This window comes from Erinaceus europaeus, chromosome 14, assembly GCF_950295315.1.
Source record: "Erinaceus europaeus chromosome 14, mEriEur2.1, whole genome shotgun sequence".
NCBI classification, from domain to species: domain Eukaryota; kingdom Metazoa; phylum Chordata; class Mammalia; order Eulipotyphla; family Erinaceidae; genus Erinaceus; species Erinaceus europaeus.
Genome location: NC_080175.1, coordinates 29,840,223 through 29,862,254, shown reverse-complemented (window position 1 = coordinate 29,862,254; position 22,032 = coordinate 29,840,223). Strand labels below are relative to the sequence as shown.

Below are 22,032 nucleotides of genomic sequence, written 5' to 3'. Positions count from 1 at the left end.
GAGCTTGCCAGGGCTTGACTTGAGGGGACATATACTTAATCATTGTTTTGCCTGAAAGATCCCCACCCATTCCACTCCTTTGGTCTATCTTCTTTCTGCCCTCAAGACCCTCCATGCCCCGAGGGTATTATCATTAATCCTACCAATTAAAACCCTTGCAACAGTTGCTAAGGAAGTTCCTAGCTTTCCAGCCCCCTTTTTCCTTTCTCTGCCTCTTTCATAGCCATTTCCATTCCCGACTTGTCATTTAAGGGTCTACCTTTTAAAAGCCTTGGCTTTCTGATCAATAAAGATTTTGCATTGTCTCACCACCACGTGTCTGTTTTGAGTCATCTCCCTCGAATTGCTGAGTGAGTTGCAGCCCAGGCTGGCTCTGTTTGAGTTTTCTCTCCTCCTCTCTGTCTCCCGACCTCTCTCGATTTCTCTCTGTGTTATCCAACAACACTGACAACAATAACTACAATAATAAAACAATGGCAACAAAAGAGAATAAAATAAATATTTTTTAAAAGAAAAAGAAATAACTTATGTGGGGCAAGGTAGTGGTGCACCTAGTTGAGTGTATTGGTTACACCGAGCAAGGACCTGGGTTTGAGCCTCCAGTCCCCACCAGTGGGGGGAAGGCTTTGGTGAAGGAAGTGGTGAAGCAGTGTTGCAGGTGTCTGTCTGTCTGTATGTCTCTCTCCCTCTCCCTCTACCTCTCTATCACCTCCTTCCCTCCTGATTTCTGGCTGTCTCTATCCAATAAATAAATAAATAAAGATAATGAAAAAGAAATTAAAAAGAAATAATTTATGTGATACGTAATAGTGCTGATATGACTTTGAAATTAGGAGTGAAGTAGTATAAAGGTAATTGTTGTATAGCTTGCTACAACAATGACCTCTTTTTTTTTTTTTAGTAGGAAGCCCGGGGCTCAAACCAGGAACCTTATGCCAGTCTTGAGCTTTGTGCCACGTGGACTTAACCCACTATGCTACCGCCAACTCCCTACATAAGAATTATTTTTAAAAATTTTTAAATATTTACTTATTCCCTTTTGTTGTTCTTGTTGTATTATTGTTGTTGTTATTGATGTCTTTGTTGTCAGATAGGACAGAGAGAAATGGAGAGAGGAGGGGAAGACAGAGAGAGGGAGAGAAAGATAGACACCTGCAGACCTGCTTCACCACTCGTGAAGCGATTCCCTACAGGTGGGGAGCTGGGGACTCAAACTGGGATACTTCCACTGGTCCTTTTGCTTTGTCCCACATGCGCTTAACCCGCTGTGCTACCGCCCAACTCCCAACAGTGACCTCTTAAAGAACTATTGTTAAATTATTACTCACATTGTTACTATTTATTAACTAGAATATTTGATTGGTCAGAATCTCATTCACTCATGTTGATCAAATAGAATGAATAAAGTATTCAAAATGACTGCTATATTCCAAGTAATTAATCTTGATATAGTATATTATTCCTTATCCTTAATATCTGTAATGATAAGTAATATTATTTTATCCTTTATATCATGTCTGGTTACTAAGTAAGAAAACAATAACAAAACCTATTTGGAGAATGGGACATCTTGGTTCCAAGGCATATTTATAGGAATTCTACATCACAGTTTTATATCAAGGAATGACAAGATATTTGTTCTTGCGGATCTCAATTCAGTGGACAACAGCCAGTAGTCAAGATATAATTTGAGAGTTTCTCCACTCTCATATTGATTTTGAGAACTCTGCCAAGGTCATCTCTCTGTTAGGGCAATATCATGTGAATGGAAAGAATCATAGGCTCTCCTCCTTCTCAGGACCACATCACTGTGCAGAGGATGAGGTTTAAACCCAGTTTCCTGTCCTTGCTAACCCAAAGAACCATCAAGTGGCTATCTCAGTTCTACTGGCAGGTGCTGATTGTCTTCCTAGTGCTTTCTGACAGATGAGAGAAAGCTGTGAAGGTTGTGCTCCATCACTCCCCTCAGCCAATCTTTGACACAGCTGGGTCTCATTCCCTGCAAGTCAACGTTGTAATTACTACATTCTCTCTCTCTCTCTCTCTCTCTCTCTCTCTTTCTCTCTCTCCTCTCTCATAAGCTTTGTAACTTGTGCACACACACAGGTGCCCTAGGAGCATATTTCCACTTGAGCTCAGGAGTATTTTCATTTTTTCTGGGAAAGTATCACTTCAACTTGACTCTAGAAAGTGTTTGAGTGTAAAACACTGTATGTGTGGATGCCTGCTGTGGATTTGCCTCAAAATATGCAAGGATTATTGTGAAATTACTTTTCAATGTTCACTGTACAAGTTATACATGTGCTTAAAACTTATAGTGAGGAGCTGTGCAGTAGTGCAGCACATGGCACAAAGCACAAGGACCAGTGTAAGGATCCAGATTCAAGCCCCCAGCTCCCCACCTGCAGAGCGGTCACCTCGCAAGTAGAGAAGCAGGTCTGCAGGTGTCTATCTTTCTCATAACCCCTCTGACTTCCACTCCTCTCTCAATTTCTCTCAGTCCTATCCAACAACAACAACAGCTAGGACAATAATAACAACTACAACAAGCACAACAACAAGGGCAACACAATGGGAAAAATGGCCTCCAGTAGTGCAGGCACCGAGCTCCAGCAATAACCCTGGAGGCAAATATATATATATATTTATATAGTGTGTGTGTGTGTGTGTGTGTGTGTGTGTGTGTAAGTTGCTCTACTCTCCTGGGGATTTGAACCTCTTGCCTCTAGCTTGTCAGGAAACACCTCTCCCACCAGGCCACTCTGCTAGCACTGCAGGCAGCTGCTAACTCTCTATCAATTGCTCTCTAACAGATGAGAGAGAGAGCTGGGAAGCAGTGCCACCCTTAATCAAATACTGACTGAGAGGCTAGTCTATGTCTCCATTATGATTCTGTGTCAGGAGCTCCTGCTCTCATCACACAACATCCATCACAGTGACTACAAGCTGAGGCTACTCCGTGCTGTGTGCTTTGATTCCTTGAAAAATGCCATTTAGAGCTTCTGAAACAGACTTTTGATTATATTAAGAAGACATCTACCTTCAAAATGTAAAAAAAAAAAAGCACTGTGCATATACATATTTGACTAAGCCATTTTGAATTATTTATAAAGAATAGATCCTTTAAATTCTTCAATATTGGGGGTTCAGTTGGTGGTACACCTGGTTAAGTGCACACATTACAGTGTGTAGGGACCTGGGTTCGAGCCCCCATTCCCAACCTGCAGGGGGAAATCTTCATGAGTGGTGAAGCAGAGCTACAGGTGTCTCTCTGTCTCTTTCAAATTTTGTCTCCCGTTCTCTCTCGATTGCTCTATGTTCTATCACATGAAAATAAAGTTAAAAATAATAACTGTAAAATAATAATCATAAATACCTATGGAGCTGGGAAGATAGCATAATGGTTATGCAAACAACCTTCATGCCTGTAGCCCAAGGTCCCAGGTTCAATTCCCCACATCACTGTAAGCTGAGGAGTGCTCTGGTAAAATAGGTTTTTAAAATCCTTTCACAAGAAAAGGGGGAGGGGAGTTAACACAGCATAATGGTTTAACAAAGAGGCTCTCATGCCTGAGGCTCGAAAGTCCCAGGTTTAATCCAATCCACCACTGGTATTGAGGGTGGGGGAATGGAGATGGGGGAGGGAGCAAGAGAGAATGGAAAAGAGTGTGTGGGGATAAGATAGCATAATGGCTATGCAAACAGACAATCATTCCTGAGACTAACAAGGCCCTAGGTTCAATTCCCTGCATCACCATAAGCCAGAAGTGAGCAAGGTTCTGGAAGAAGATGAAAAAGAAGCTAGGGGGAAGAAAAGTTAAATACCTGTGGAAAGAAGCTAATGAACACTTGATCTGGACTATCTGGGGACACAGCCTTTTACTATGTCTGTGTGTAGGAATTCACTTCATGTGGAGGCTGGAATAGTGGTGGGCGTGCTTGAGGTTATTATATGAAGGGACTGACTCTTTGGAAAAGCAAATGAGTTCATCTCTTGGGGGACAGGGGCTGAGGTGGGTAAGATTGTTGGCATGTCTTGACCAAAGATGCTGAGCAGTCTCCTGAATCATTGACTGCATTCTGGCTCCATCATGTGGTTAAATAGTGAATAGCACCCTTTAAAGTTATTCGGGATTTTTTGTTTGTTTGTATTTAGGTGTTTTTTTTTTTCTTTGTTGTCGTTGTTTGTTTATTTTTTCCACTTGATTTTCTAGGACATTGGGAAATTAGGAGGGTAAGACAACAACAACAAGACAACAAATAACCCCATCCAAAAATGGGGGGAGGACTTGGACAGAATATTCACCACAGAAGAGATCCAAAAGGCTAAGAAACACATGAAAAAATGCTCCAAGTCTCTGATTGTCAGAGAAATGCAAATAAAGACAACAATGAGATGCCACTTCACTCCTGTTAGAATGGCATACATCAGAAAAGGTAACAGCAGCAAATGCTGGAGAGGGTGTAAGGTCAAAGGAACCCTCCTACACTGCTGGTGGGAATGTAAATTGGCCCAGCCTCTGTGGTGAATAGTCTGGAGAACTCTCAGAAGGCTAGAAATGGACCTACCCTATGATCCTGCAATTCTTCTCCTGGGGATACATCCTAAGGAACCCAACATACCCATGCAAAAAGATCTGTGTACACATATGTTCTTGGCAGCTCAATTTGCAATAGCCAAAACCTGGAAGCAACCCAGGTGTCCAACAACAGATGAGTGGCTGAGCAAGTTGTGCTATATATATTACCCAGCTATAAAAAATGCTGACCTCACCATTTTCAGCCAATCTTGGATGGAGCATGAAAAATTCATGTTAAGTGAAATAAGTCAGAAAGAGTAGGATGAATATGGGATGATATCACTGTCACGCAGAAGTTGAAAAACAAGATCAGAAAAGAAAACACAAGTAGAACCTGAACCGGAATTGGCGTATTGCACCAAAGTAAAAGACTCTGGGTGGGTGGGGGGGAGAATACACATGCAAGAAGGATGACAGAGGACCTAGTGGGGGTTGTATTGTTATATGGAAAACTGGAAAATGTCATGCATGTACAAACTATAGTATTTACTAATGAATGTAAAACATTAATTCCCCAATAAGGAAATTTTAAAAAATAATAAAAAGAGAAAGAAATAGATGTGAAAAAACAAAGAACAGAAGCCCTGGAAGCAAAAGAAAATAAGAGAAAGAAAAGAGGGAGTCGGGTGGTAGCACAGTGGGTGAAGCGCGGGTGTCTGTCTTTCTGTCCCTCCCCCGTCTTCCCCTCCTCTCTCCATTTCTCTCTGTCCTATCCAACAATGAGAACACCAATAACAACAACAATAACTACAACAATAAAACAAGGGCAACAATAGGGAAGAAATAAACATTAAGAAAAAAGAAAAAAGTAAAAAAGAAAAATTCTGCAGGAGCAGTGGAATCACTCAGGTATGAAACCCTACAGGCAATAAATAAATAAAGTAGTTCTTATATTAATAAAAATGGGTGGGTTCGAGGCCCCAAGCTCCCCACCTACAGGGGGGTCGCTTCACAAGTGGTCTGCAGGTGTCTACCTTTCTCTTCCCCCCTTTTTCTTCCCCTCCTCTCTCCATTTCTCTCTGTCCTATCTAACAACAATCGCATCAATTAACTACAACAATAAAACAGCAAGGGCAACAAAAGGGAATAAATAAATAAATATTTTAGAAAATGTGTGGGTCCTTCCACACTGTACCATGTGTGTTCTACTGGGTGTACCACCACCCTGTGTCCTTTGCCCTCTTTTCAGTATCAGACACAGAGAGAAAGTGAGACGCCAAGCACTGCTTTATCACTCATAGCCTGTGCGTGGTGCTCCTATGGGAGTCCTGGCACATGGTCAGGTGCAGGCTGAACCAGATGAGCTGTCTCCCAGCCCCTTGTGTCTCTTGAGGCTTCCTGGATCATTTCTCTGTTGTGTTGGATGTCACCTGGTTGTTTAGCTGGACTGCAATTTGTTTTGTTCAGTGACCCTGCCGAGCTCAGCAGGAACTTTATCCAGGTGCTCTGGCTTCCCTGGTGCCCACAGCACAGCACAGCACAGCACAGCACAGCACAGCACAGGAAAGGACAGCACAGCACAGCACAACACAGCACAACACAGCACAGCACCACACAGCATGCCAGCCAGGCCAGGTGAGTCATGCCCCTATCATCCCTTGTCACCAACACTGGGAGAAAGAGTTGATTTCATTCAGGGGATCCCACAGGGCCTAACCCGCAAATGTGATGCTCACTGGGCCTGGCAGGCAGGAGACACACAAAGCCACTCTCTGAAGAGCCTCTCTGAAGAGCAAGATATCAGTGTCACTGTGCTGATGTCACTGTCTGTGCCCTGCCCCCCAAGCCTGATTTGATTATATGGCGGCCCCTCCCTCTTAGCCAAGTCATCAGGAGTGGGGGTGGGCACATGTCACTAGGTCCTCTAGACTCCCTACCCCACAGGGGGCCCCATTGGAGAGGACTCTGCTCTGGTGGAGACACTGAGTGAGTGCTGTGACTGGATTTGCATGTTACACGGGACTCTAGTGATGAGCCCTAGTGATGTGTTGCATCCAGGTTCCTGCCTGCTTGACCACTGGCTCTTGTGGAAGGGTCTGGAATGGAGTGAGCAACAGTGAGTGTGAAAGGGGGGAGAGAGGGAGCATTCAGGAGAAATGACAAACTACCCATCAGATAAACACACCTGTAGAGGAGCCTCTTGTGTTGTCCTTTATTTTTCATTATTGAAAAAGCAAATATGTTACAAAACATTATCATTTGTTATGGAATTCATCATATATATGTTGTTTATTTTTTTAATTAATGTAATAAAAATTCACTTTATAAAATAATACAAAAGGGAAGGTGGGCGTAGGAATCCAGTGCTTCTGGCTCCCCAGGGAGGGTTGGCTGGCACCCCCCCCCCCCATCGTACTGGGGTCTCAGGGTCTCAGAATCTTGGGTTCTGCCTGAGGCCACAGTCTGGCTGGGCCTCTCTTAGGCAGTGAGTGAGCTGCAGCAAAGGCTGCTGGGAGAAGGAGTCTGGCTGCAGTGCTGGAGCGCTGGGCCTGGTGTCCTGGTATGGTCAGGGGCAGCTGGACTGGTGTCTTTCTCAGGGAGGCCCCTAGTTCCCACTGCTCAGCATCCCCAGTAGCTTGCTGGGCTCCAGGCCCTATTACTGGGCCACACTCGGCACATCAAAGCCCATGCGCCTCAGGAACTGGGCCATGTTCACCTCCTGCCCTGTGAACTGGTTGCGGATGGTGGGGCAGGTAGGGTTGCAGTGAGGCCAGGGGCAGCTATCCACCAGGTGGATGGGGCAGCCTTTCAGGGGGGCTTTGCTGGCATTATGGCTCCTATGCAGGCTCCTGTCCCAGCAGTGCAGCGCCTGGGGTAGGGACGTACCGTTCACCTGGACTTCTGTCCACTGGCTGCAGACAGAAAACCAGCAGGGGTCAAAGTTCAGGCAGGGTGCAGCCAGAGATGGCCTGAACTAAATGAGTAAATGGCTTCAGCAGCTTTAGAAAGGTCAAGTAGCTGGGCAGCCTGAGGTCTGGGGGAGGGGTGTTTGGGCATCTCATGTGAGGAATGATGAGGGATGATGCCCTAGAGACCCGGGAACACTGACCTTCGGATGATGACCTCATGTGAGAAGCAGGCAGGGGCAAAGCTGGCCCTGGAAGGAAGGAGAGGGATACCCATGAGTCAGTCCCAGTCCCACAGTCCACCTCGGCCTGCCCCCACTCCTCCCTTGGGGGCAAGGCCTCCACCTGACTCTCAGTCCCTTCCTGTCACCGGGTTTCATCCCTAGCAGCACACGTCTCTGCCACCCTCCTCCCTTCTGCCTCGAGACCTCATTTATTTATTTATTTAGAGAATCAGAACACCACTCAACCCTGGCATAAGGTGGTGCTGGGGATTGAACCAGTAGCTTTGGGGGCCTCAGACACACAAGGTCTGTGCTCTAAGAGGCTGAGCAGTCTCCTCAGTCCTGTAGTTTGCTTTATAGGGAAGTTTCAGGTTCTTAGAAAAATTGAAGTATAACCCCTGTCCCCACAGATGGGACACTGGTCACAGGGTGACCTGCACATGACACATGTTGTCCAGAGTGCACCAGGAACATGAGAGTCTCACTGTTTCCCCTTCTATCAGTTTGGACAAATAGCAATCAGAACAGTCCCGCGCCCCTAGGATCCCTGTTCATCCCTCCTCCCCAAATCCCTGGAATCCCCAGATCTGTTTCCACAGCTCTGTCTTTTGCAGAATGTCCTGTCGTTGGGACCATGCAGTGTGTGGCCTTCCCAGATGGGAATCCTCTTTATTCTGGCTGCTTTTCAGTGCTGCACAGTTTCCCTTGATGTGGGGGAGATCAGTGTACTCCCACCCATGGCAGGCTCCTGGCTGCTCCCCTTTCTAAGTCCCCTTTAGGCGAAGTGCTCCCCACCATGTTGAGAAGGGTGCGAGGTTCCCCACAACTCACGACACATTCTGGAGTGTGTGTCTCAGCTCTCCGGCTAGGTTCTGGACGTAGAGCCTCTGGTCCTCCTGCATTGGCTGGCCAGTGAGGTACGCGTTATCCACTATCAACTGGGCCTGGTCGAACAGCCACTGCACCACGAACAGCGGGCCTGGGGAGAGCAGGGGCTTGGTCCCTGAGGTGTCCACCCTTTCTGAGAGGTACTCTGCCCTCCACACCCCCCGAGCTGGCCTGGTCCCCACAAGCCACACTCTGGCCTAGATCACAGGGACCTGAAAGCTCCCTAGAGTTTGGGGCTTGGAGGGGTGGTGGTGGGCCCTAGGGTGCAGCTCCAGGGGGTGCAGTGCTCTCTAGCACCCCAGTGAGGCAAACAGAGCTAGTCACCCTGCTCTGGTGGACACGGACCTAAGCCGACCTCTGAGGTGCTGTCTTGGGTAATAGATGTTGGAGGGGTGGTAAAAGGCGGACCCCACAGCCCCACTCACTGCTCACTGTTGGGTAGACTTTGTAGCCAAAGAAACAGTTCCATTCCTCGCCTTCCTTGAACTGACGCTGGCAGGGCTCTGGGACCAGCCCTTTCCAGTACCTGGGTCACATGCTGCAGGTCAGGCGGCGCCCCAGGCCACACAGCAGAGCGGGCACGCCCACCCAACTCAGGTCCCGCCCACTCGGCGCAGATGCCAGCGCAGACCACGCCCAGTCCGCTTAAGCCCCGCCCAACCAACAACAAGTAGGGCTCAGTCCACAATGGGTCCCGCCCACGCACTTGATTCCCCGCTGGATGACCTCCTTGGGTGCGCAGGTGCGAGTGTTGAAGCAGTCGGTGTGGCGATACTGCTTGTTATCCAGGAACCAGCCCGAGTCGACCAAACCCCGCACCTGGATGGCCGGGTAGCCCAGCTCCTCCAGCTGCTTGGCCACCCGGTCCACATTCAGCAGCACACCAGTGCCTCCCGCGCTGTGGGGAGACAGGGTGTGAGGCTGGGGTGGGGACGCGAGGCGGGGTGACTGGGAGAGGAGAGCTCCCCACATCCACAGTCCTGTACAACGCAGAGAGGGGGCTGCAGAGCAGAGGCCCAGGACAACTGGTCTTTCCCTCCATACCTCCTTCTCTTCCTCTCTCTGGCTTTCTGCCTCAGTTTCCCTATAGACAGTTGATTTGAATGGGTGGCCCAGGTCTCTTGAGCTCCCCACTTGTTGGGTTCCCAGGCCTTGGAGAAGGAACCCTGGTCCCCATGCAACCCACAACCAACTTCCTGGGTCACAAATCAGGCCTTCCTTCTATCACATTATCTGGGGGGATCCTCTGAAGTGAAATCACCAGCTGCCCAGGAATGCCCATTCTCTTGCACCTACCCCAGCTAGGCAGTGTCACACCCCTGGGGCCTGTAGGGCCCCAGCTCCCCTTCCCTTCTACCCAGTGTCTACCCCCTAGCCTGCTTCTGTGTCCTCCCACCCCCTGCCAAGCTCACCTGCTTCCTGCCAGCAGCAGCACCTTGCCCCCTGCCAACCCCCTGTCCAGGAGCTCCCGAACCACCTCCTGGATGATGAGGGTACCCATGAAGGCATAATCATCTGTGGGGAGAAAGAAGGTGGCTGCCGGTGGACTGGGCAGGGCAGGCCCACAGCCAGCCCTGGAGCAGGGAGCCCTGGAGCCAGCTCTCACTGAGGGCATCTGGAGGTGGGGGGTGGTGGTGGTGGCACTAGCGACAGCCAAGAAGGAGGTGGCTGATGCATACCAGGCCACACTGAGACCCCACCCAGGGAGCTTGGAGGAGTGAGGGGGCCTCCCCCTCCCTCAGGGTCAGCCTGTCAAGGGATGGAGGGGGTGTAGAGACTGGAGGTCTTTATCTTCCCAGGAGCCCTGCCTGGCCCAGGCACTCACTCTTTTTAGTCTTGGGGGAAGCGCCACTCCATACATCACTGGAGCAGTAGGGGATGAAACTGCAGCAGAAGGACAGAGAGACACAGGTACAGTGTGAGCTGCTGCCCCCCTCCCTGGGAGGAAGGAAGCCCTCCCCAAGAACCTTCTCCCAGAAGTGACCCCCAAAAGGAAGAGCCTTTAAGAATATCCCCCCTGCTCATGCTTACACCATGTTGGCATTCCACCAGTGGGGGTTCTCCTCTGGAAGGGAGGACAGAATCCCGGTGCCTGTGGGGGGACACAGGTGATGGGGCTGCTTGCTGGGCGTGTGTGCGTGTGTGTCTGTGTGTGTGTGGGGGGTGGCCACCCGAGAGCACATGTGTCTCTGTGTGCAGGGATTTCTCTACAGCCCGGTGTGGCTCCAGCAATGGAGGCAGCCGAAAGCACGTAGGGATGGACACATGAAGTCACCATGCTCAAGATGCCCAAGCTGTGACAGCTAGGTGAACCCTGGGAGGTTGGGATAAGAGTGCCAGGGCCATGGATGGGTGGCCTCTGGGAAGTTCAAGAACTGGACTGGGGAGAAGGACACTGAGCAGCTTCCAGGATTGGGGATGGAGAGTCCCAAGAGTTGTGCCCCTGGCCCAGGTGGGTCTGTCTCCCCCGCCCACCCCGTCTGTTCACCTATGCGGGTGCGCGGCCAGTCCTTGGAGCTCATGAGGTGCGGCGTTGCGCTGTGTCTCAACTCGCAGGTGTCGCGGTTGAAGCAGTACCAGCCTCCTGTACAGACAGTCCTGTGCTTAGGCCTGGCGGCCTGCAGAGTCCGCCCTCCCGCGGTTCGGCCTGGGGAGGTGGTGGGCAGGGGCGGGGGCGGGGGCGGGGGTGGGACGAACCTTCCAAAAAGATCAGCCAACGTCCACTGCCTTTGGACTCCTTCAGGTAGTAGCTGCAAGGGCGCGAGGCGGCGCGGCGTCAGCGGGGTTCAGGGTCGCCCCCATCCCACCCAGAGCCTTCACTCGGGTGTGGAGGGGTAGGGGGCCCCCGGCAGAGAGGGGGCATCATTCCACCTGTCACCTCAAGCGTGTGGCCACACGAGGGCGCCAGCGGACAGGCAGCGCGTCTGTCCCAGCGAAAGGGCACAACCCCGGGTGGGGGCGCTGGAAGGGCGGGGAAGGGCGCGAGGGGCTGCGTGGTCCGTGGAAAATCTCCACGGGCCGCAAGGCCCGAACCCCCCATGACCTCCGCGCGGGCAGCCAGTCGGGGGTCCCAGGGTTCCTGGAAGGGGGGTTGGGGGGGGGCTTCGCGCTCAGAGAATAGCAGGACCCCGGTAAAGGTGGGGGCGTGCGGGGACACACAGAGCAGGGTTGGACCTGCCCATCGAGGTCTGAAGAGTGTCCGCAGGCTGTGCAGTCACCTAGGGCCTCAGCTACCCATCCTTCCCAGCCTGCGTCCCCAACAGATGGAGGGCACTGTGCCACCTGAGCCTCCTCTGCGCTCCACCCCTCTCTCCTGGTCAGGCAGCAGGGCAGTAGCGGCTACAGGGGACTGCAGTGTGTGTATATGGGAAGGGGGGTCCCACAAGACTCCACGCCCCCCTCGCCTCACCCCCTCCTGCTGGGGTCAGGGTCACTCACCCAGGGACCGAAGGCCATGAGCAGGCTGTGCATCAGTGACCTTGGGGTCAGTCCCGGGGTCAACTGGGGACCAGCTCTTCTAGCGCCGCCCCGTCTACCTTGGGGCGCCAGTATTCCCCGTCCCCCCCCCCCCCCAGACTGACTGGACTCCTTTCTGCTAAGGCGCGAGCCACCCGGGACAGTCAGAGAGGGTGCGGACGCCCCGCAGCCCGAGGGGCCGGCCGGGAGCCTGGAGGGGGCGCGCCAGGGCCTTACCCTGCCGGGCTGCCATCGTTACAGGTGACCGACTTGTTGAGCAGGAGATGCAGGTGCAGATCTTCGCTGGGCTGCTGTGAGGCGCAGGGGTACAGGGCTTGCGCCAGGCTCTGAATCTGCTCCATGAAGCTCTCCGTGTTGCCCTCCAAGGCTGTAAGGTCCAGAGGGAAGCTCTCCACCGCTTGCCTGTCGTCCGCCACCCGCTCTGCCCACGGCCGGTGCGGCTGCTGGCCTAGGCGCTGCCAGGTCATCTGGGCTTCGCAGTCCCCAGCCCAGTACAGCAAGCCCAGCAGCAGCAACGCATTCACTTCAGGACCCATGGCCGCAGTGCTTGCACCCGTGGCCACCTGAGGAGAGTGAGCAGCAGTGAGGTGGTGGCAGGCCCTGGGGAGCCTGAGTTCCGGGGCGGAGGTGGGGGTTGTGGGGGGAGGCGCTTGCCCGCTGTCGCCATGGAGCCTGCTGCGGGATGCGTGGGAGGTGGGACATCGAGGCTCTACCCAGGCGCCTTTGGCCTGCGCTGCTGAGCAGGGCGTGGGGGTAGCCCGGCTGGTGCGCTGCCTCCCGCCCTCGCCAGTGAATCGCGGGGACGAAGCCTCGGGGGTGCTCACGGGGGGCAGGGGCGCATGGGTGCCAGCACTTTACGTGTGCCACCGTCGCCGCTGCTTCCCAGTCTAGCAGAGGGGGAGGGGGCCGCGCTCGCTCTTTTCTTGGCCTAGGCATCGCCTTTTCTTCCCAAACCACATGCCTGACAGAGGGGCCTGGATTATTCCCCGTGGCCACTGGAGGCGCTACCAGCCTGGCTCCGTGGGGGGCAGCACAGCCCGAAGGCCCCCACCAGTTCATTCACAGTGGCCAGCTTGGCGCCGCCAACCCTGTCTCCCGAGCTGCTATCAGGGTCGCGGGGTGATGGGGGGCGTCTGGCCCCCCCTGTGTGTGGCCACCCCAGGGTGCGAGCGCTCACCTGAGCCCCCGGCCCGGTCGCCCAGCACACTGGCTGCCCCTAGCCCAGACCTCACCTTGGTTGGACTGGGATGCTGTCTCCGGAGTCTCTGCTCTGCGCGCTGGTCCACCCGGCTCGGGAGCGCTCCCTCTCTGGTGATGGCCAAGAGACTCTGGGACTTTTATTCAGTGAGGCCCTGGATCAAGAGATGGCGGACACAGGAATCTGTGCCCAGGAGGAGCTAACAGGTGTGGCGCAAGGCCCAGGCTCCCTGGGCGACATGGGGGAGGTACCGGGCGCCCCAGGCTCTAGACGGAGCCTTCCAGGACCGCTACAGGAGGAGGACCTGGGGCGACCAGTGGGCCTGCACCTCTGTGGGGTCTTGGACCCTCCCCAAGGGGGCCTGGAGGCGGTAGCTGGCGTGACCCATGCGGGCACACCCCTCACCCCCTACCCCCTGGGAATTCTCCCTGCCTCTGTGGTGGCTGGGACAGGGCCTGGATTTACCTCTCTGCATCTCCTTACTCTTCCAGGCAGCCTTCCCGGGGACGGAGCAAGACTTTCTGGTAGAAATCCAAGTGAGGAGAACAGGTGTTTGCCTAATTCTCTACCTGGGAGTCAGGGAGGCAAAAAAAGAAAAATGTTTGCTAACCCTCATCCCCAGAGCACAATCCAGACCTCTTCCTGCCAACCCTTCATGTGTGTCCATGGGCAGTGAGACACCCATTCCAAGTCAGAATGCATGCCTGGCCTTTGGGGACCAGTTCAGACCAAGGACAGGACTTCCAACTCCGTTTCCCTAATTCAGGCATCCAGGGAGCAATGTCCCCCAGGAAGCCATCTGCCTGGGCTCCTAAGTCCAGTCCTACCGACCTATGTGCAGGGCTGCAGGTTCCCTGCCTCTCTTTGTCCCCTTTGTCCCACTATCCACAGAAAGCCCACTGTCCTGCACACATAGCAGGTGACACAGTGGGGCACCCAACTGGGGCCATGGAGCACTGTGGTGCCAAGCATTTGAGGGTGCCAGGTGTTGCCAGTGTGTCAGTGGTCGAGATCCTCAGGTCCTCCCATTATCCTGATGAGGACAACTGAGGCATGGAGAAGCCAGAAGTAGAGCCAGGGATGACCTCCCAGCATGTGGAAATCCATACGGCAGCCCCCCACACACCTGTCCCATTGTTGAGTCAATTCAATGGTCATGGTTAGTGTGGGACTAAGGAAGTGTCATAGTGGACAAAGTGCTAGGTTTTCAAGTATGAGATCCTAAGTTTGATCCCTGATATCACATCTGTCAGAGTGATGCTCTGGTTCTTTGTCGCCCCACATTTCATTAATAAGTAAGCCTTGGGCCTGTGAAATAGCTCACTTGGATAGTGCACTGCTTTGTCATGTGCAATGAAGTTCAAACATATCTCTCTCTGTGCTAAAGGATGCTTTGGTGCTGTGGTCTCTCTCTCTCTCTCTCTCTGTGTCTGCTTCTCTCTCTCATTTTTTCTTTTTTCCTTTAAAAATTTTTATTTTTAAAAATGAAACATTGACAAAACCATAATATAAGAGGGGTACAACTTCGCATAGTTCTCACCACCAGACTTCTGTATCTCATCCCCTCCCCTGATAGCTTTCCTATTCTTTCACCCTCTGAGAGTTTGGGCCCAAGATCATTGTGTGTCTTTTCCTTTTTTGAAAGCACTGCTCAGCTCTGGCTTATGGTGGTGTAGGGGGATTGAAGCTGGGTCTCTGGTGCCTCGGGCATGGAAATCTTTCCCATAACCATTATGCTATCTCTACTGGCCTCTGCCTCTACTAACAAACAAAAGAAAACACATTTTGGGGGCGCAGGAGGTGACACAGTGGATGAAGGAATGTTGTATGCTTTACATTGATTTGTTCTAGCCCTCCCCCGCCAAGAGAATTGGATCAGTCCTGGTAATTTCGCGGGCCGCTTGGCCCCGCCCCGATTAACCCCGCCAGGGTGCCAGAGTTTCAGAGTTCGAGAGTAAGAGAGAGTTCCAGAGTTCCAGAGTTCCAGAGTTGGAGAGTGGCAGAGTTAGACAGAGTGCTTGCGCTGCCGCAAAGAGACAGCAGAGTTCTGTTTGGTGATTAGTTTGTTTTAGTTTATGAATCATTGTTCCTGAATAAAGAAATACAGCTTCCCTGCCCAGCCGTATGTCTCTGGTAGTCTCTGTTACCTGCCCGTGAAGCTAGCCTGGCCAGCTAGAGCTTCCGAATTTTAACAACAGAGGAAGATGTCTTGGACTCTCAAATATGAGGTCCAAAGTTCAACCTCCGGTTTCCCATGTGCCTAAAGGATGCTCTAGTTCTCTTTCTTTTTTTTTTTTTAAGATCTTTTTTTTTTTTTTTTAACCAGAGCACTGCTCAGCACTGGCTTATGGTGGTGTGGGGGATTGAACCTGGGACTTTGGAGCCTCAGGCATGAGCGTCTGTTTGACCGGTGTAAGGTGTTTGACTGGTTCAAGCCTCCGGCTCCCCACCTGCAGGGGAGTCACTTCTCAGGCAGTAAAGTAGGTCTGCAGGTGTCTTTCTCTCCCCATCTCTGTCTTACCCACTTCTCTCTATTTCTCTCTGTCCTATCCAACAATGATGACATCAATAACAACAACAATAATAACTACAACAATAAAAACAAGGGCAAGAAAAGGGAAAATAAAGATATTTTTAAAAATACATAATTTCTTTTTTTCTATTATCTTTATTTATTTATTGGATAGAGACAGCTAGAAATTGAGAAGGTAGGGGATGATAGAGAGGAAAACAGACAGAGAAACACCTGCAGCACTGCCTTATCACTCACAAAGCTTACCCCCTGCAGCTAGGGACCAGGGCTCATACCTGGGTCCTTGTGCATTGTAACATGTGCATTCAGCCAGGTGTGCCTCCACCCAGTCTCAGTTCTGTGTTTCAATAACAAATAAATAATTTTAAGATAATAATAATGGACACTCATGCCTGAGACTCCAAAGTCCCAGGTTCAGTCCCGCACACCACCATAAGCTAGAGCTGAGCAGTGCTTTGGTAAATATATAAATAAATTAATAATAATGATAATAGTCAGGCTTAGCTTCAAACACAGGTCCCATCTGGGGCTGTCCCCTGCCCTAGTCTGGTGGAAGGCTCTGGGGAAGCTAGCCAGCACTTTTGTTCCTCCTCCTGGAGTCCCTTGTCCAAGTCTAGGCAGGCCATGCTGGCTTACAGCTGGACAGTATGGTGGCCCTGCCTCCAAGTCACTTCCTGGCAGGGAGATCCTGGGAAAGGTCTGTGACCTCTTCCCAGGCCTCCACTTCCTCCCCTTTTAAGCAGGGCAGTGACCGTCCCTCCATCAGAGTGCAGCTGTGGGATTATAGGAGCCTATGCATGAGAGCACAAAAGGTTGTCAGCTAGCCCCCGCCTTTGCAGGGGTGGGGGGCTGTGGGGGGCGAGGGCCGGTTTGTTCTGAAACCTGGCTCTGAGCTTTGCTGGACTGTGATGGGTCCACACACACAACGAAAAAGAGTCTGTGGTTAGGTTTACTCCATGCTAGTGGCTGTGAGGAAGGCGCCTCTGTGGGATGCATAGTGCATGACTTCCATGCTTGAGACCTTGTTGTGGTTTATGGTAGAGCAGTGATCTGGCCTTTTCCCTTACTTCTCCCTCATTAAGTATATAAATAAATATTTATTTCTAATTATTTATTAATTATTATTATTTCATTTAGTTATTTTTATTTTTATTTATTGGGGAATTAATGTTTTACATTCAACAGTAAATACAATAGTTTGTACATGCATAATATTCCCCAGTTTCCCATATAACAATGCAACCCCCACTAGGTCCTTTGTCATCCTTCTTGGACCTGTATTCTCCCCACCCACCCTATTAATTATTATTTAAGATAGAGGCAGAGAATGAAATAGATCCACAGCACTGAAGTTTCCTTCAATGTAGTGGGGGCCTGGCTGGAACCTGGGTTGCCATTATGGCAAAGCTGCTCACTATCAAAGCTAGTGATTTTACTGGCCCTACTTTTATTTTCCATTTTAGATTTATTTACTTATGGGGGCGGGCTGGGGCTCATACCTGGGTCCTTGAGCATTGTAACGTGCATTCAACGAGGTGTGCCACCACCCAGTCTCAGTTCTCTCTTTCACTAACAAATAAATAATTTTAAGATAATAATCATAGACACTAATGCCTGAGACTCCAGAGTCCCAGGTTCAATCCCCCACACCACCATAAGCCAGAGCTGAGCAGTGCTTTGGTTAAAAAAAAAAGTGAAATAAACAATTGTCAGGTTTAGCTTCATCTGGGGCTGTCCCCTGCTCCAGGCTGGTGGAAGGCACTAGGGAAGCTAGAGAGAGGAGAATGATCCATGGCATCCTTCTGGCACATGTGATGCTGGAAATCGAACTTGGGACCTCATGTTTGAATGTCTAATGCTTAATCTACTGAGCCATCTTCTTCTGTATTGCAAAAATAAAAATTAAGAAAAAGTTAGGGCGATGATAGCATAATGGTTATACAAAAACACATTTATGCCTGAAACATGAAAGTTCCCAGGTTCAATCTCCAGCACCACCATAAATCAGAACTGGGCAGTTCTCCGGTCACACAAAAGAAGAAAACAAACACTAGCTGTAGAACTAAAGCAGAGACTCCAACTCATGAACTGATTAATCCTCTGAGTGACTCTCCCAACATCGGCAAAGAACCACTCAGATCAGATTCACCCTTGCACCGCTCACGCCTAGGGGCAGCTTCCCCCTCTCTCCTTAAGCCCTCCAAATCCAGTGTGACTCCCAGGTCTGACTGAAGTACTTGCAGTTGAACCTTTACTTCCTTGTGCAGTGGACAATGTGGCACCCAGGGGTAGGAGGAGCAGGGTTCAGGGGTAATCAGCCATAGCTCAGCTCCCACCTTCCTTCCATCAGAAGGGCTTTGATCAACACACGGGAAATAGCATGTGTAGGCAAAGATGTGGAGCATTTGGAACTGAAATGTTTCTGGCAGTCTTGAGAACAGGAGGACAGCCATTATGGAATAGAATTTGGTGAGTTGACAGCCTGGGACTTAGCACAATGGATAAACTGTTGGACTCTCAAACATGAAATTCTGAGTTCAATTCCCAGTTCCCCATGTGCCAGAATGATGGCTTGGTTCCTCCTTTTCCTCCCTCTCCCCCACTCTCCTCCTCCTCCACCTGTCTCTCAGAAAGAAAGAAAGATAGATAGAAATAAAGGAAGGAAAGGAAAGGAGGAAGAAAAAAAAGAAAAGAGAAAAGAAAAGAGAAGAGAAAAGAAGAGAAAAGAAAAGGAAAGAAAAGAAAAGAAGGGAGCTAATGGTAACGCAGTGGGTTAAGCTCATATGGCAAAAAGCTCAAGGACCAGCATAAGGATCCCGGTAAGAGCCCCCGGCTCCCAACCTGCAGGGTAGTTGCTTCACAGGCAGTGAAACAGGTCTGCAAGTGTCTATCTTTCTCTCCCATCTTTGTCTTTCCCTCCTCTCTGGATTTCTTTGTCCTATCCAACAACAACAGCAACAGCTATGACAACAATAACAACTAGAACAAGTGCAACAACAAGGGCAACAAAATGGGGAAAACAGCCTCCAAGAGCAGTGGATTCATAATTCTGGCATCGAGCCCCAGCAATACTCCTGTAGGCAAAAAAAAAAAAAAAAAAGGAAAGAAAGAAAGAAAGGAAGGAAGGAAGGAAGGAAGGAAGAAAAGAAGGCTGGGGGGAGACAGCATAATGTTATGTAAAAGACTCTCATGATTAAAACTCCTAGGTCCCAGGTTCAACTCCCAATACCACCATAAGCCAGAGCTGAGTAGTGCTCCGGTCTCTCCTTCTCTGTATCTTTCTCTCATCCATTTAAATAAGTAAGCAAATAAATAAATAAATAATAGAACATTTAAAAATAGTAAAAGTAAATAAAAGTTAAAAAAAAAGTTTAGTGGTCCTCAGTCAGCTAAAAATAGAATTCTGGGGAGTCGGGCAGTAGTGCAGAGGGTTAAGCGCACATGGCGTGAAACGCAAGAATCGTCATAAGAATCCTGGTTCGAGCCCCCCGCTCCCCACCTGCAGGGGAGTCACTTCACAGGTGGTGAAGCAGATCTGCAGGTGTCTACCTTTCTCTCCCCCCCTGTCTTTCCATCCTCTCTCCAGTTCTTTCAGTCATATCCAAAGACAGCAACAACAACAACAATAATATCCACAACAATGATAAAACAACAAGTGTACAGAGTACAGTGCACAAGGACTGGAGTTCAAGTCCCTGGTCCCCACCTGCAGGGGGAAAGCTTCACGAGTGGTGAAGCTGTAGGTGTTTCTCTCTCACTGTCTCCCCCCATCTCTCAATTTCTCTCTGTCTCTATATAATTATAAAAATAACTCTATAAACAAAACTTAAAAAATAAAAATACTTAAAAGAGAGAGAGAGAGAGATAGACAAAGGGCAAGAGAGACACCTGAGCACTGCTCAGCTCTGGCATATGTGGTGCCACTGATCCTACCTGGAACCATATACAAGAAAGTCCTGTGCTCTATTAAGTTTTTTTCTAATTATTTATTGTTGTTGTTATTATTGTTGTTGTTATTGATGTCGGTCATTGTTGGATAGGACAGAGAGAAACAGAGAGAGGAGGGGAAGACAGAGAGAGGGAGAGAAAGATAGACACCTGCAGACCTGCTTCACTGGTGAAGGAGCCAGGGCTCAAACCGGGATCCTTAAGCCAGTCCTTGCACTTTGCGCCATGCGTGCTTAACTCATTGCGCTACTGCCCGACTCCCACAAAATATTTTTATATATTTATTTTATTTAAATGAGAAAGATTAGACAGAGGCAAAGATACTAAAAAGGAGAAAGAGGCCAGAACACTGCTCAGTTCTGGTTTATGGTGGTGCTGGGGGTTGAACCTGGGACCTCAGAGCCTCAGGCTTAAAAGGCTTTTGCAATACCATTATGCTGTCTCCCTAGCCCTGAACAAAATCTTAAAAAGACAAAAAAACAGGGAGTTGTGCGGTTGAGCATCACTCTGGCAGATTTGATATCAGGGATCAAACTCAGGACCTCATACTTGAAAACCTAGCACTTTGTCCACTATGCCACTTCCCTGGTCCCACACTAAGCCTGACCATTGAATTGACTCAACAATGGGACAGGTGTGGGGGGGCTGCCGTATGGATTTCCACATGCTGGGAGGTCATCCCTGGCTCTACTGCTGGCTTCTCCAAGCCTCAGTTGTCCTCATCAGGAAAATGGGAGAACCTGAGGATCTGGACCACTGACACACTGGCAGCACCTGGCACCCCTCAAATGCTTGGCACCACAGTGCTCCATGGCCCCAGTTGGGTGTCCCACTGTGTCACCTGCTATGTGTGCAGGACAGTGGGCTGTCTGTGGATAGTGGGACAAAGGGGACAAAGAGAGGCAGGGAACCTGCAGCCCTGCACATAGGTCGGTAGGACTGGGCTTAGGAGCCCAGGGAGATGGCTTCCTGGGGGACATTGCTCCCTGGCTGCCTGAACTAGGGAAACGGAGTTGGAAGTCCTGTCCTTGGTCTGAACTGGTCCCCAAAGGCCAGGCATGCATTCTGACTTGGAATGGGTGTCTCACTGCCCATGGACACACATGAAGGGTTGGCAGGAAGAGGTCTGGATTGTGCTCTGGGGATGAGGGTTAGCAAACATTTTTCTTTCTTTGCCTCCCTGACTCCCAGGTAGAGAATTAGGCAAACACCTGTTCTCCTCACTTGGATTTCTACCAGAAAGTCTTGCTGCGTCCCGGGGAGGCTGCCTGGGAAGGTAAGGAGATGCAGAGAGGTAAATCCAGGCCGTGTCCCAGCCACCACAGAGGCAGGGAGAATTCCCAGGGGGTAGGGGGTAGGGGGTGAGGGGTGTGCCCAGCATGGGTCACGCCAGCTACCGCCTCCTGGCCCCCTGTGGGGAGGGTCCAAGACCCCACAGAGGTGCAGGCCCACTGGTCGCCCCAGGTCCTCCTCCTGTAGCGGTCCTGGAAGGCTCCGTCTAGAGCCTGGGGCGCCCGGTACCTCCCCCATGTCGCCCAGGGAGCCAGGGCCTTGCGCCACACCTGTTAGCTCCTCCTGGAGGCCCCTGGGCACAGATTCCTGTATCCGCCATCTCTTTGATCTGGGGCCTCACTGAATAAAAGTCCCAGAGTCTCTTGGCCATCACCAGAGAGGGAGCGCTCCCGAGCCTGGTGGACCAGCGTGCAGAGCAGAGACTCCGGAGACAGCATCCCAGACCAACCAAGGTGAGTTCTGGGCTAGGGGCAGCCAGTGTGCTGGGCGACCGGGCCAGGAGCTCAGGTGAGCGCTCGCACCCCTGGGTGGCCACACACAAGGGGAGCCACCCGCCCCTCATCACCCCGCGACCCTGACAGCAGCTCGGGAGACAGGGTTGGCGGCGCCAAGCTGGCCACTGTGAATGAACTGGTGGGGGCCTTCGGGCTGTGCTGCCCCCCACGGAGCCAGGCTGGTAGCGCCTCCAGTGGCCACGGGGAATAATCCAGGCCCCTCTGTCAGGCATGTGGTTTGGGAGGAAAAGGCGATGCCTAGGCCAAGAAAAGAGCGAGCGCGTCCCCCTCCCCCTCTGCCAGCCTGGGCAGCAGTGGCGGCGGTGGCACATCTAAAGTGCTGGCACCCAGTCGCCCCTGGCCCCCGCGAGCACCGCCCAGGCTTCGTCCCCGCGATTCACTGGCGAGGGCGGGAGGCAGCGCACCAGCCGGGCCACCCCCATGCCCTGCTCAGCAGCGCAGGCCAAAGGCGCCCGGGTAAAGTCTCGACGTCCCACCGCCCACGCATCCCCCACCAGGCTTCATGGCCACAGCGGGCAGCGCCTCCCCCC

The 22,032-nt window shown here is 51.2% G+C and overlaps 1 protein-coding gene across 1 annotated transcript; it reads right to left on the bottom strand.

Annotated features, from left to right (window-relative positions):
• Positions 1-7,176: 7,176 nt before the first annotated feature.
• LOC132532649 (palmitoleoyl-protein carboxylesterase NOTUM-like) lies at positions 7,177-12,551 on the bottom strand. Its single transcript, XM_060170964.1, has 11 exons — positions 12,232-12,551; positions 11,236-11,288; positions 11,027-11,122; positions 10,570-10,630; positions 10,364-10,422; positions 9,951-10,053; positions 9,245-9,436; positions 8,964-9,064; positions 8,482-8,629; positions 7,630-7,677; positions 7,177-7,432 (listed from the first exon to the last, which is right to left on the bottom strand). Exons 1-11 carry the CDS (start codon positions 12,549-12,551, stop codon positions 7,177-7,179), a joined length of 1,437 nt encoding a protein of 478 aa, XP_060026947.1.
• Between the last annotated feature and the right edge of the window lie 9,481 nt (positions 12,552-22,032).

Excerpts from the sequence above, each read along its gene's own strand:
- LOC132532649 (XM_060170964.1), bottom strand. The coding sequence starts at position 12,551 with ATGGGTCCTGAAGTGAATGCGTTGCTGCTGCTGGGCTTGCTGTACTGG. Across the intron at positions 10,631-11,026 it reads CTGGCCGCGCACCCGCATAG|GCACCGGGATTCTGTCCTCC; the intron begins GTGAACAGACGG and ends GTCCCCCCACAG. Across the intron at positions 9,065-9,244 it reads GTCATCCAGCGGGGAATCAA|GTACTGGAAAGGGCTGGTCC; the intron begins GTGCGTGGGCGG and ends CATGTGACCCAG.